Raw genomic sequence first — 13,058 nt, 5'->3', positions numbered from 1 at the left:
TTCTCCTTGGTGGCTCATTTAAGGACATCAATAATCAAATAACTGTAAATGGATATAAAAAGAAAAATATCTGCATGTCCCTGAATGTACCAGCAGAGTGAGTTTTGCTCTCAGCTGCAGGACATGATGACGGTTTAAGGGGAACTTGGATGAAGACTCAGACTCCGCCCCTTTCTCCTCCTACCTGGTCGCAGATGTGCAGAGCGAAGATGATGGCCAGCATGCCGGTGGACGGGTAGCGACCGTGATGCTCCGTCCACTGATCGTGAACGTACTTAAAGAACACCGGGTTCACCACCAGAACCTGCACACACAGCCACAGCGTTACCATGGTAACACATTAAACTGAACACAGGAGTCATGAGAACACAGGAGATAAAAACTTGTGTCAGAGCATCAAAGTAAAGTGAGTTAAACCACAAGCTGAAAAAAAGTAAAATAGAAACTTGAGTAGAAATGAAGAAATGAATGAAGAAATGAAAAGCTCCTGAAAACAAAAAGAAAAAAAGTGACATGAAGAGAACATATTAAAAGAGTGTATTTACCTTGTCTTTATCGGCCTGCACTCGGTCTCTCACCCTCATGTAGGTCCTGAAAACACAAAGTCTCCATTGAAACATTCAGTTTGTAACAGATTAGATCTTCATATGTTAAATATTCATACTTTCTAGTTATTCATATGTTCCGTTTGAGGCTGCAACTAACAATGATATTCATTATTGATTATTTTGTAGAATAATCTATGAGCTGTTTAGTCTGAAAATGTTGGAAAATGCAGATCAGACACTCAGTTTACTGTCATAGAGGAGGAAAGAACCCAGAAAACAAAATACTCTGAATGGATTAATTGATTAACAAAATAGATGGAGATTTTCTGTTGCATTGACCAACAGTTGATCTGTTATCTCTGCACAATGGAAGAACATAAAGGCCATGAATCAGTCCCAGCAGCAGTAGAAAGGAAGAAGAAGCAGAAGCTGCTGGAGGTGAGTCATCCAGCAGAGAATCCAGGACAGACAGAAAGATGTGAAGCTGCTTCAACAGGAGATGATGGACATCAATGTCTCTGCTCATAAAACAGTGGAGGACAGTAAGAAGACATTCAACCAGATGATCCATCTCCTCCAGAACAGATGTCGAGATGTGAAGCAGCAGATCAGATCCCAGCAGAAGACCGAAGACAGTCGAGTCAAACAGCTTCAGGAGAAGCTGGAGCAGGAGATCAGAGATCTGGAGAGGAAAGACGCTGAGCTGAAGCAGCTCTCAGATACACCAGATCACAGCCACTTCCTCCACAACTACCCCTCAGTGTCAGCACTCAGTGAGTCCACACACTCATCCAGCATCAACATCCGTCCTCTGAGACACTTTGAGGACATGACAGCAGTTGTGAAAGAACTCAGAGGTAAACTAGAGGATGTTCTGAAGAACACGTGGACAAACATCTCACTGGCAATCACTGAGGAGGATGTTTCACTGTCAAGACCAGAACCAAACACCAGAGATGAGTTCTTAAAATATTCAAGAGAAATCACTCTGGATCCAAACACAGCAAACAGATATCTGGAATTATCTGAGGAGAACAGAAAAGTAACAGTAAAGAGAGAAGACCAACACCATCCTGATCATCCAGACAGATTCACTGAATGGTGGCAGGTCCTGAGTAAAGAGGGTCTGACTGGACGATGTTACTGGGAGGTGGAGTGGAGAGGAGAAGGAGTTCTTGTAGCAGTCGCATACAAGAATATCAGCGAAAAGAGAACTCAAATGAAAGTGGATTTGGATATAATGACAAATCTTGGGCTTTACGTTACATGGACAGTTACGAACTTTTATACAACCGCACCACCACCCCCGTCTCTGGTCCTCAGTCCTCTAGAATTGGAGTTTATTGGGATCACAGAGCAGGTATTCTGTCTTTTGGATCATATTTCTGAGTGTCTATGGTATATTTTGGACATATTTGCATTTGTGTCGTACATTTTGACCTGGCCGGTGGACAGAGCGCTGGTCAGCCACTCCAAGTCTCTGAGTTTGAACGGCAGCAGGACGAGGCTGACGCCGTGGCCCACGTCCACCGCGCTCTCCGGGTACAGGAAGTGATGTGTTGTCCGATTCCCGACATCCTTCTCAAACCCTCGAGTCACCGCTTTGTTCATCCTGGAGAGGAAGGAGACAATGAGGCCAATCAGAGAAGTAGTTCCCTTTGAATTCTCATGTTTGATTGTTTGGCCAAACGAACCGGATCACGGAGTCGTGAGAATCGATCAAGTTGCCGTTTCCAGACTGCCGCAGGTTGCCAGAGTTGCCGACCACCGCACAACTACGGCATTTGGAGGGGAGGGGCTTGAAGTCCATAGTGGGTGGGGAAATGACCTGGAACATCTCTGACATCACGCTCTCTAAAGTCTGGTCTTTGCTGGATCGCTGAAGAGCCTGAAAAGGCAAGAGATCATAGATATTTCTTAATCCTATAAACATCAGAACCTGCAGCAACATCGAAGAACATCATCCATTCTTCCGTCCATTAATCCTCATTAGGGTTGTGGGGGGCTGGAGTCTCTCCCAGCTGACTTATGGTGAAGGTTCACCTGGACAGGTCATCAGTCTATCACAGGGATACATATACAGACAAACAGTCACACTCACACCTACGGACAATTTAGAATCATCAATTAATCTCAGCATATTTTTGGACTGTGGGAGGAAGCTGGAGAACCTGGACACTCCATGCAGAAAGATCCCAGGAAGGCGTGGACACAAACCTGGGATCTTCTACCTGCAAGACAACAGTGCTAACCATCGAGCTATTGTGCAGCGTGAAGAACATCTTGTCTTTTAAAAAAAATAGATGAATAAATCATGGAAATCACACCATTTCTCAAACAATATACTGTAAAAACAGAAAATAAATGAATTTTTAACTTTTCAGTTGTCACTTGTACAAATGTGTGACTTTCAGTTTCATCCGAAAAATTATCCTGGACTTATCTCCATATGAAGCATCCAGAGCCATCCAGTCATCAGGGACAGGTTTACTGTGTGTCCCAGAACCAGAACCAACACTAGTGAAGCAGCATTCAGGTTATTAGGCTCTTTTATATCATGCCTGAAAACCAAATTGTTTCCTGCAGCTTTCTCTTAGATGCTCAACCTGTTTTCTTGCCTTTTAATGCACTTTTATTATCTTACTGCCTACTTTAATGTTTTATTTCTATGATTTTAATGTATGTCTGCTATTTAAAAGTTTGGGGTCACTTACAAATGTCCTTATTTTAGAAAGAAAAACATTTTTTCCATGAAAATAGCATTAAATGAATCAGAAATCCAGTCTAGACATTGTTAATGTGGTAAATGACTATTCTAGCTGTAAACGTCTGGTTTTTAATGGAATATCTCCATAGGGGTACAGAGGAACATTTCCAGCAACCATCACTCCTGTGTTCTAATGCTACATTGTGGTAGCTAACGGTGTTGAAAGGCTCATTGATGATTAGAAAACCCTTGTGCAGTTATGTTAGCACATGAATAAAAGTGTGAGTTTTCATAGAAAACATGGAATTGTGTCCAAAAGTCCAAACTTTTGAATGGTAGTGTATGAGTACCTTTAAATAATTTTTCTGAATGTATTTCTCTGTCATTGTAAAGCACCTTGAATCGCTTTGTGTATGAATTGTGTTATACAAATAAACTTGCCTTGCCTTTATCTAGTTTGTTCGTGTGTTTAAAGCTGTAGCACACTGTGACCAACATTGTTAAACTTCCAGCTTGTCAGAGGTGACTAATTTAGGCTCATCTTCATCTTCTCTGTCAGATTAATTACAACAAAGACAAATGAAGAATGAAACCGTTGCTGTTTCTAGAGTGTAGCTCCAACATGCAGCTCTGCTTCTTGGTTAATTCAGAGTAAATACTGCACGCTGTGGACCAGACTGATGATGTTAGCAGCATTACTGCCCCCCCTCCCCCTTTTAATCTACTAATGGTTTCTGCAGCAGGACTTAATCTATAAATGCAGGAAAAAGACTCAGACGTTGGTCTGCTCATGCAGACTGCTGTCAGCAGCCACAAGGACAAACCTGAGACATTTCAGTTTTCTGAAATATACATTACTGGTCCTGACTATTTACTGAAACACCATGCAATGTATTACATGTTATCCTTCAGTCTTCTTTTGCCAAAAACAAAAAAAGTTTTCCCAGTAAATCAGTTGATTTACTGATTATTAGAGCTGACACATCTTAACTTCTGCTTCCCATAAGACAACTCCCATCTTGTTGTCACTCTTAAACTGCAGGCAACTACTGAAGAAAGAAAAAAAAGGCACCTTCACAACTTCTCGGTGACCTACATGGCTGTCTAACCCCAGTAAACCTTATTATCAGCAGTTTAATCCCAGCTAGGGGAACAAAATGATAAGAAATAATACAATGAAATACAAGGAAATGCATGTTTAATTATTTACACATTGGATACCTGCTGTGAAGTTGATGTCGATGACAAAATTTCACTGTAATTTATAGATTTATGCAGATTAACAGTTTCTCTCACAGCTTTACAAATATAAAGTAGAAAAGCACTCAGGGAGTGCAGTACTCCTCCAAGGCTGTTCATTCCCCATATGGCATTGTCATTGTTGATGATCAGAAATCATGGCACCATAGAATGTGGCCATTAAATATCAATGTACCCACAAACAAAAGGACCTTCCAGACATGTGTTACGCATGTGTACGCTATGTACAAATACTGAATTGTGTGGCCTAAATATGTAGCGGGAGGCGGAATTGACGGGACTCAGAAACACCACCACAGTTTAATCAACTGTTCTTTGTATCATCTCTGACGGATATGTCCCGGTAAGTCCACAGCGATGGATTTGTAGTAGGATCACAATCATGTGATTGTCAGCAGGCAGCTGATGTAGCATTCACTTGTTGTCATGGTTACAGTGACGCTGTGCCGCTATCTCGCAATGATACAGAAATCTCTAACAAATCTATGGATCCAGACCATAAGCTGCATCAGTCAAAATCTAATCATTTGGTCCTTGTGTCATTTCTGACTTTCCCTGAAAATTTCATCCAAGTCCATTAGTCCATTTTTGAGTAACGTTGCTAACAGACAGACAGACAAACAGACGGACAAACGTACGTCACATAACTCCACTGCATTCCTTAGCAGAATAACAAACAGAGAAGAAATAAAAATGCTCTACAGAGAAATGGCAACTCGGCCACTGACTGACAGTGATGTCGACGTTTTGACCTGCAGCTTTGAAAAAAAGAACCCAACCAACAAAAACTCAAACGATGAAAACCAGAAACCACAGATATGGAAAGTGTGACATGAAACACAACAATCGTCACATTTCTAACTGTCTCACAGTCCCTGAACTACACATCTTTCTGTTGGAAAACTAAACCAAATGCAAGCTTAAAATTGCAACATAATTACTTTTTTCCTGCACATCTTGTTTAAAAATTGGCCAAGAACAAACCATTTGCAGCAACCAGATTCTGTAAAAAAAACAACTAAAATTCTGCAATCCACGACGCAACTTTGAATCCTGACTGACTCAGCTGTGACCAACAGTCATATGGCAAATGTTCAGGGACTTTTCAGCTGAACTGCAGGCAGTGTTTACTCAGAGCAGAGAGGACACAAGTACGGAATCAAATTAAAAATGTGAATAGTAAAATATCTATAGCAGATTCGCCATTTTTCCTTCAGTACTGATAACACTTGTGGACATTTGAAAAAATGTTTTTTGTGAAATATCACACCTTTTTTTTTTAATGATCAACTGTTCATTGATTTTTTGCAGAGAACAATTAAGAAAAATGAGAAAAGAAAAAATATCATCTATAGGGTTAGTATAATAAATTGCTGTCTTTGTTTTCACCCCATTAACTCCCTTTTCCCCACTCTACTCTCAGTTAGCAATTCACAAAATTGTTCAAATAACAAAAAACTAAAAAAAGGGCAGAAAAAAAGAGGAATCAAAACAAAACAAATCTCACTCTTACATCATTCATTCACTCTCTTATTCTACCCTAGCCTAGAAATCCCATGATCACTGTGCACATACCAGTATATGAGATCATGCAAACACATCTGTACAACATTTTATACATTTTAACCAGAAGGACAGGAAACAAAATACACAAGACGGAAGGATGTAATTCACTGTACAGCCAGAAATGAGAATTAGAGTGTAGTTCTTAAAATAAGCTCTCAATTTTTCTTACCAGGTTTGACCAACAGTTCATATTTTGTGCTTTAGCTGAATGTAATTGTAAGCTGTAGCTGTGCAATGTCCTTGTAAGAAGAAAACCATTCTTTGGTTGACAGTATATGTGGAGTTTTAAAGTGGCAAGCTATCATCCTCTGGGCTGCTGTAAGCCTAGCTAACAGAAGACGGCTTTAATTTGTTGTTAATTTCAGAAAAGAAATGTCATTAAGTAATAGTAGAGACAGTGAAGAAGGAACAGCTCTCTCCATTACATCAGATTATATACTTGAAATGTTTTTCTATAAACCGTTCACCTCTGGGCACTGGCAAACAAAATGAAAAAAATGTAAAAACTGGTTATTTTTGAGTCTCATTTGATGAAGTCTTTGCAGTGTATAATAGGTCCGGTGGACAAATTTATAGTGAATCATCGGATGGATGGGATTTCTAGATGAAATAGTAACATTTGACCAAACATATTGCCAGTTTAGTTCTGAGGAAGCATCAGTATCAGTTTTCCAGAGTCTATTTAGATGCAGATGTTTACAGTATATGAAGCCTCAGCTATCAGTTTGTACAGCTCAGAGGCAACACCTTTGTTTTTACCTTTAGTACTCAATTTGATATGAAAAGGCTGATCTTCTAATTCAGAGTCCCATGGAACACCTTGAGCGTGCATTGCTGCACGTAACTGTAGATAAAAGAAAAAGAAGTGCCCAGAAGTTCAGACATTCTTTGTAATTTCCAGAATTCAAGGAGACCTCATTTCCCTGTAACGTCTTGAAGAGTGTTTATTCCCTTATCGCTCCATTTGGGGAGGGAAATCGGTTTCCCATCTATTAGAAGACTAAAATTATGAAAAATTGGAGACTGAATTTAAAATGTGTTTTTGCAAATTGTTGGACTTTAAGCTACACAGTAAAAGGTGCGAAATAATTGGTGTGAAATCACGTTTCACTATCTTATGTGACATATTGGAAAAGATCAGATTAGAAATTTTGCACCTTTTTACTTCTTTTTGTAACTTTTGTGTCATTTTTGCATGTTATTTTTGTTGTCATTATTATCTCTGTCATTCTACTATTAGACATTTCTGATTTCTCTCTCCTTGTTCACAGCTGTTCTGTTTCCATAGAGGTTCACGACGTGTTAAACTTTATATAGACATTTTTAGACATTTGTTTTCTCTACATCTTTTTGTGTAATTTTGCACCTTCTTGCTTCTTTTTGTGCCTTTTTTGTAACTTGTGTGTCTTTTTGTCATTTTCCCTTATTTTTGGATTGTTGTGTCTTTTTTAAAGATCTTTTTGTGTATTTTGTGTCATGTTGTATTTCTTTGTGTCTTTTTTGTAACTTTTGTGTCTTTTGCATTCACAGCTGTGTGGATGTGAGAATGATCAGCTTGATTATCTGAGTGTCAGATAGCAGTCTGCCAATGTACCTGGTGTTTACTGACAACATTGGTTAAAACTGATTTGGACTGGCTGAAGCTGTGTGGGTCTGGCGAGGTCAAGGACACTGAGGAAGGTGCTTTGGTTGTTATCTGTGAAATGTTACAAGTATGTATCTGTTGAGATGTCCCGAGGTAAAATAAAGGCTGTGATTGGTTGGACATGGAGCCAAGGAGGAGTGAATTGGCACCTCCTGGTGCAGCTGCCCAACTATTATTATTTTTGGGGGAAAACAAGGAGTGCAGACACCATTAGAAAGAGAATGAATGATATAATGGTGTCAAGGTCAGTGCCACTTGTCACAAGAAAAAAGAAGGATGGACTTGGGGCGTGGAAACCCCAGAGTCAAAAAGTATAACTGCCAGAGCATCAGAGGGCGCAGACAGATTTACCCCGGGGTATCTCTCAGAGTGTTTTGACCTGTGCTGTATGGAATAAACACTGTATCTTTGAATCTGAAGATTGCTCCAAGACTCCTCACTGCTTTTTTCATTGGTGAGACATCGGCAACTATTATTTTGACCAAGTATATTTTTTAAATAAATTAGAACCTAGAATTGAGACAGATAACTTAAAGTTGTGGAAAAATTGTCTATCCACTACACTTACCAGCCACCATTTCAGAGCAGCAGGGTCAAAGTTGTTGTTGGTCTCTCGGAGGATCGGCTGCTGTTCTGGGTCGTATCTCTGGCTGAACCAGTCCGACCCATCCAGGTCTGAGATGCAGGACTCAAGACAACTGCAGGGCCTGAAGAGGATGACACACGGGAGTCAGACAGGGACAGAGCAGAGGATCATGGGATACTGAGTCCATGACCTCCAGTGTGTTACCTCTGGGCGTACTGGGACTTCTCCTCCTTAACCTCCTTCTTCTCCTGGGCCTCAAACCGGGTGGTGATAGGGGGAGGGAGGGTCAGTTTTTTGTTCTGGACAGCAGGAGGTGCTGTGGCTGCGACCACTGCAAAGAAACAGACCGGGAGTCAGAGAATGATGCATCATGGGAGGTGTGCTAACCACTAGCTGATATAAAGCCACAACACCAGTGTAACTAATGCTACTTCTCCTACTGCTGCTGTTACACTGTTAGCATCGCTATCACAACGCTATACCTGCTAACACTGACTAACAGCGCTGTGATTACACTGTTAGCATCTCTGTGGCACAACCAAAACACTACCGCTGCTTGTGCTACTGCTAACGCTGCTGCTAATATTACACCTACTACTGCTAACAATACAGCTATGATTACTACAGTTAAACTGCTAATAGAAGCGCTACAACTGCTGTCATCTGCAGCAACACAACAAGTCAGGAAGGTGGCTCACTTAAACCTGCTATATCACCCATGAAAACAGATGCTGCACAGCTAGATCATTGTGGTAACAGATGGTGTACAGCTGGATCCTCATGGTAACAGATGCTGCACAGCTAGATTGTCGTGGTAACAGATGCTGTACAGCTAGATCGTCATGGTAACAGATGCTACATAGCTAGATAACAATGGTAACAGATGTTACATAGCTAGATCGTCATGGTAACAGATGCTGCACAGCCAGATTGTCATGGTAACAGATGCTGCACAGCTAGATCGTCATGGTAACAGATGCTGCATAGCTAGATAACCATGGTAACAGATGCTACATAGCTAGATCACCATGGTAACAGATGCTACATAGCTAGATCACCATGGTAACAGATGCTGTATAGCTGGATCACCATGGTAACTGATGCTGCATAGCTAGATAACAATGGTAACAGATGCTGCATAGCTAGATCAATATGGTAACAGATGCTGCATAGCTAGATCAATATGGTAACAGATGCTGCATAGCTAGATCACCATGGTAACAGATGCTGCATAGCTGGATCACCATGGTAACAGATGCTGCACAACTAGATCACCATGGTAACAGATGCTGCACAACTAGATCACCATAGTACCGGATGCTACATAGCTAGATAACCATGGTAACAGATGCTACATAGCTAGATCACCATGGTAACAGATGCTGCACAGCTAGATTGTCACGGTAACAGATGCTGCACAACTGGATCACCATGGTAACAGATGCTGCACAGCCAGATTGTCATGGTAACAGATGCTGCACAGCTAGATCGTCATGGTAACAGATGCTGCACAGCTAGATCACCATGGTAATTGATGCTGCATAGCTAGATAGTCATGGTAACAGATGCTGCATAGCTAGATCACATGATAGCAGATGTTACATTGCTAGCTCACCATGGTAACAGATGCTGCACAGCTAGATCGTCATGGCAACAGATGCTGCACAGCTAGATTGTCATGGCAACAGATGCCGCACAGCTAGATTGTCATGGTAACAGATGCTGCACAGCTAAATCGTCATGGTAACAGATGCTGCACAGTAGATCGTCATGGTAACAGATGCTGCACAGCTAAATTGTCATGGTAACAGCTGCTGCATAGCTAGATCACCATGGTAACAGATGCTACATAGCTAGATCACCATAGTAACAGATGCTGCATAGCTAGATCGTCATGGTAACAGATGCTGCACAGCCAGATCGTCATGTAACAGATGCTGCATAGCTAGATCGCCATGGTAACAGATGCTGCATAGCGAGATCGCCATGGTAACAGATGCTGCATAGCTAGATCGCTAGAAGCTGTGCTCAGAGTTAGGGATTTAAAACTTTAATGTCTTTATTATGCTTGTTGATCTGTATGATAGGATCGGTTGAACAATGCAGCTACAGCAGGATAGTGAGTTGTTGCTATGGGAACCTACATGCATTTAGTTGGTAATGTATAACATGCACAAATACGGATCAATGTTTAATCCTGATGTACTGCCCAGGTTTTTTTTAGCACTTCTACTGCAGCTTATAAAACACGGACTAGCAAAGAGAATATTCAATAATTCACTTTGATTTGGCTTAAATGTGACTTCCTCGTCTCCTTCATCATGGGACAGTCACAGACCTAAGGTGTCCTAATGGGTGCTTAAAGGTGCGTTCATTCATCACCTGAGCCCCTGTCGGTGGGCGTGGCCCGGCTGTTGGCCGACACTGGGAGGAAGTGTCTCCTCTGGATGCTCTGACTGGCGAGCATGAGGAAGAGGATGGCAGCGATCACCACGACAACGCACAGCTTCCTTCTCAACAACATGTCTGGACGGATGGCGAGCGGGTGGCGGCAGGTGGGGAGGAGGGAGGATGTGTCGTTGACCAATCATTCGCTGTTATGTCAGCATAGTGTCATCTGTCGTCATCTGGGCGACATACTCGGCTCCGTCGGTTCTGCGCTCAGCTTCACCTCCATGAAGGCAGCTGCTGCTTTCTGATTGGTGGAGACAATCTGTGGTCAGACAGACAAAAGGATGTCAGAATCATCAAAAATACACTGATTATACGGAAAATGTCATTCTGTTCGACACATATGAATATTTTTTCGTATTACAACTCATAAGATAATCATATTTGCGTAAAAACCAAAAAGAATATCTGCAGACTTTTAGCATCATACTGTTGAAGTAATTAGTTTCAGATTTACTGCACACTGACATTATCAACAGGTTTGTTAAATAAAGTTAGCTGGTTAAGTGAACAGACTTATTTTGGATTACTACTTCATTTTTTACATCAACCCTTGTATTCAGATTTTGGACATTATCATTTTAAATCTAAGAAAATATTTACTGAAAAGCAATAACATTTCATACAATTCTAGTTTTCCCAACAATACACAAGTATTACGTTTAAAAAAATGAAATCAGGTTCAGTTTTTACTTTTCATAGGTACAGTCCCAGAACTTTTTGATCTCACCTTGTATATTAGCAGTGTATTTATGAAAGTTCCATAAGAGGAATGATCAAAAAGTCCCAAGACTGAGCCTACAAAAAGAAAAAAATCCACATCTGATTTAAATTTGGTCGTCATCCCCATCAAAGTAGCCTCCTTGGGCAGTGATGCTCTGCTCCCAGTGCTCCTGCAGCACTTTAAGCGTCACCTTGAAGTCGTGTTTAGGTAACACATCAAAATAAATCTGCTAAATTGTGTCCAAATAGTGACACTTTGAATAGAATTCCATTATAAGGAAGATGTAGAAGGTAAAGTGTGTCGTTCAACAGGGATGGCAGCTGATCTTTTCAGGTAATTTCTTCTAACTTTTTGATCAAACCTCAAATGATTGACGACAAACCGTCTGCAACAACTATTTGTAAAAATGCAACCACCAACATGTGTGACAACAACAACGAGAACGTGTGTTGTCATGTTGCTGATGATGTCACTGCTGCTGTTGACGATAGTGAAGATTGAACGCTGACATCATCATTGTCATCAACAAACACATGGATCTCCTCAGGGGGAAACACAACAAGAGGACCAGCTCCTGGTTCTAGCTGATGAATGGAGTCGCCCCCTTCCTCCCCTCTCTCTCTCTCTCACCTCCTCCCCACCTCCCCTCTCCTCCAGCAGGAATGTCTCCCTGCAGACGGACTCAGTCTCTGAATACAAATCAGATCTGGATTCGGTTCAGCTTCTCCTGTTTCAGCTCTCGTCTCGTCTGCTTCAATGTTCCTCTCTCACCGTCTGTGTGTGTGTGTGTGTGTGTGTGTGTGTGTGTGTGTGTGGTCCAACCTGTCAGTTGATGTGTGTTTTTTTCACTACTGTTGTGCAACTAATAGCTATACCATTTGATTACACAATATCTGTCACAACTGTATTTAGACAGTTGTGTTTGCATCATCACACTGTAGGCACTACTGGCCTCACACTTTAACCTAAAATGTATTGATTTACATTAAAAGGACTCTTGGTTTTTGTCCACAAACACAGATTTATGTCCCCACAATACACACACCCCCACACACACAGCTAATAGTATTACTTTTCCGTCCACCAGCACCACTAAAGCTCCATTAAAGCTGCACTAAATGCAGTGCTGGAAGGTAGCGTTTAAGACCAAAAACCCACCAGGAGAGGTTTGAAAGGCATTTTGTTTTACAAGTAATTAACTGAAAGTCAAAGTTACACCATTTATCAAAGCCAGAAACTGTTTTCCTGCAGTCCTTGAACTGCTCATCAGGGAGCTAAGCCTAAAATTGTTGCATTTCATCAAAATCACTGCATTCTGCTTGTCATTTTTAAGAAAAATCGCCAAAAATACACTGTTTGCTCTAACCAGATTCTGTTAAAAAAATAAAAATTCTGCTCTCCTTTTCGCTACTGTGAAGCCATTAGAGACTCAGCTGTGACCAACAGCTACATTTAAAAAAATCAGAAACTTTTTAGTTGAACTGCAGCTGTCTTTACACATGAAAACAAATTAAAAATGCAAAATACTAAATATCTATAGTGTTTATAGCCACCATTTAATCTAGTGTTGG

At 41.0% G+C, this 13,058-nt stretch overlaps 1 protein-coding gene across 1 annotated transcript in view; it reads right to left on the bottom strand.

Annotated features, from left to right (window-relative positions):
• st3gal8 (ST3 beta-galactoside alpha-2,3-sialyltransferase 8) overlaps positions 1–13,058 on the bottom strand; it is a 33,952-nt gene that overhangs the window by 4,730 nt on the left and 16,164 nt on the right. Inside the window, exons 2-8 of the mRNA XM_022220336.2 lie at positions 10,695–11,025; positions 8,517–8,643; positions 8,295–8,433; positions 2,243–2,436; positions 1,981–2,160; positions 546–591; positions 185–304 (exon numbers count right to left, since the gene is read on the bottom strand). Of these exons, the coding sequence (XP_022076028.1) occupies positions 185–304; positions 546–591; positions 1,981–2,160; positions 2,243–2,436; positions 8,295–8,433; positions 8,517–8,643; positions 10,695–10,836 (948 nt within the window). The 5' untranslated portion in view covers positions 10,837–11,025. The remainder of the gene's footprint in view (positions 1–184; positions 305–545; positions 592–1,980; positions 2,161–2,242; positions 2,437–8,294; positions 8,434–8,516; positions 8,644–10,694; positions 11,026–13,058) is intronic.

This window comes from Acanthochromis polyacanthus, chromosome 5 (genome assembly GCF_021347895.1).
Source record: "Acanthochromis polyacanthus isolate Apoly-LR-REF ecotype Palm Island chromosome 5, KAUST_Apoly_ChrSc, whole genome shotgun sequence".
In the NCBI taxonomy this organism is placed as follows: domain Eukaryota; kingdom Metazoa; phylum Chordata; class Actinopteri; family Pomacentridae; genus Acanthochromis; species Acanthochromis polyacanthus.
Note: the sequence above shows the minus strand (reverse complement) of the source record. Positions and strands in the feature narration are given on the sequence as shown.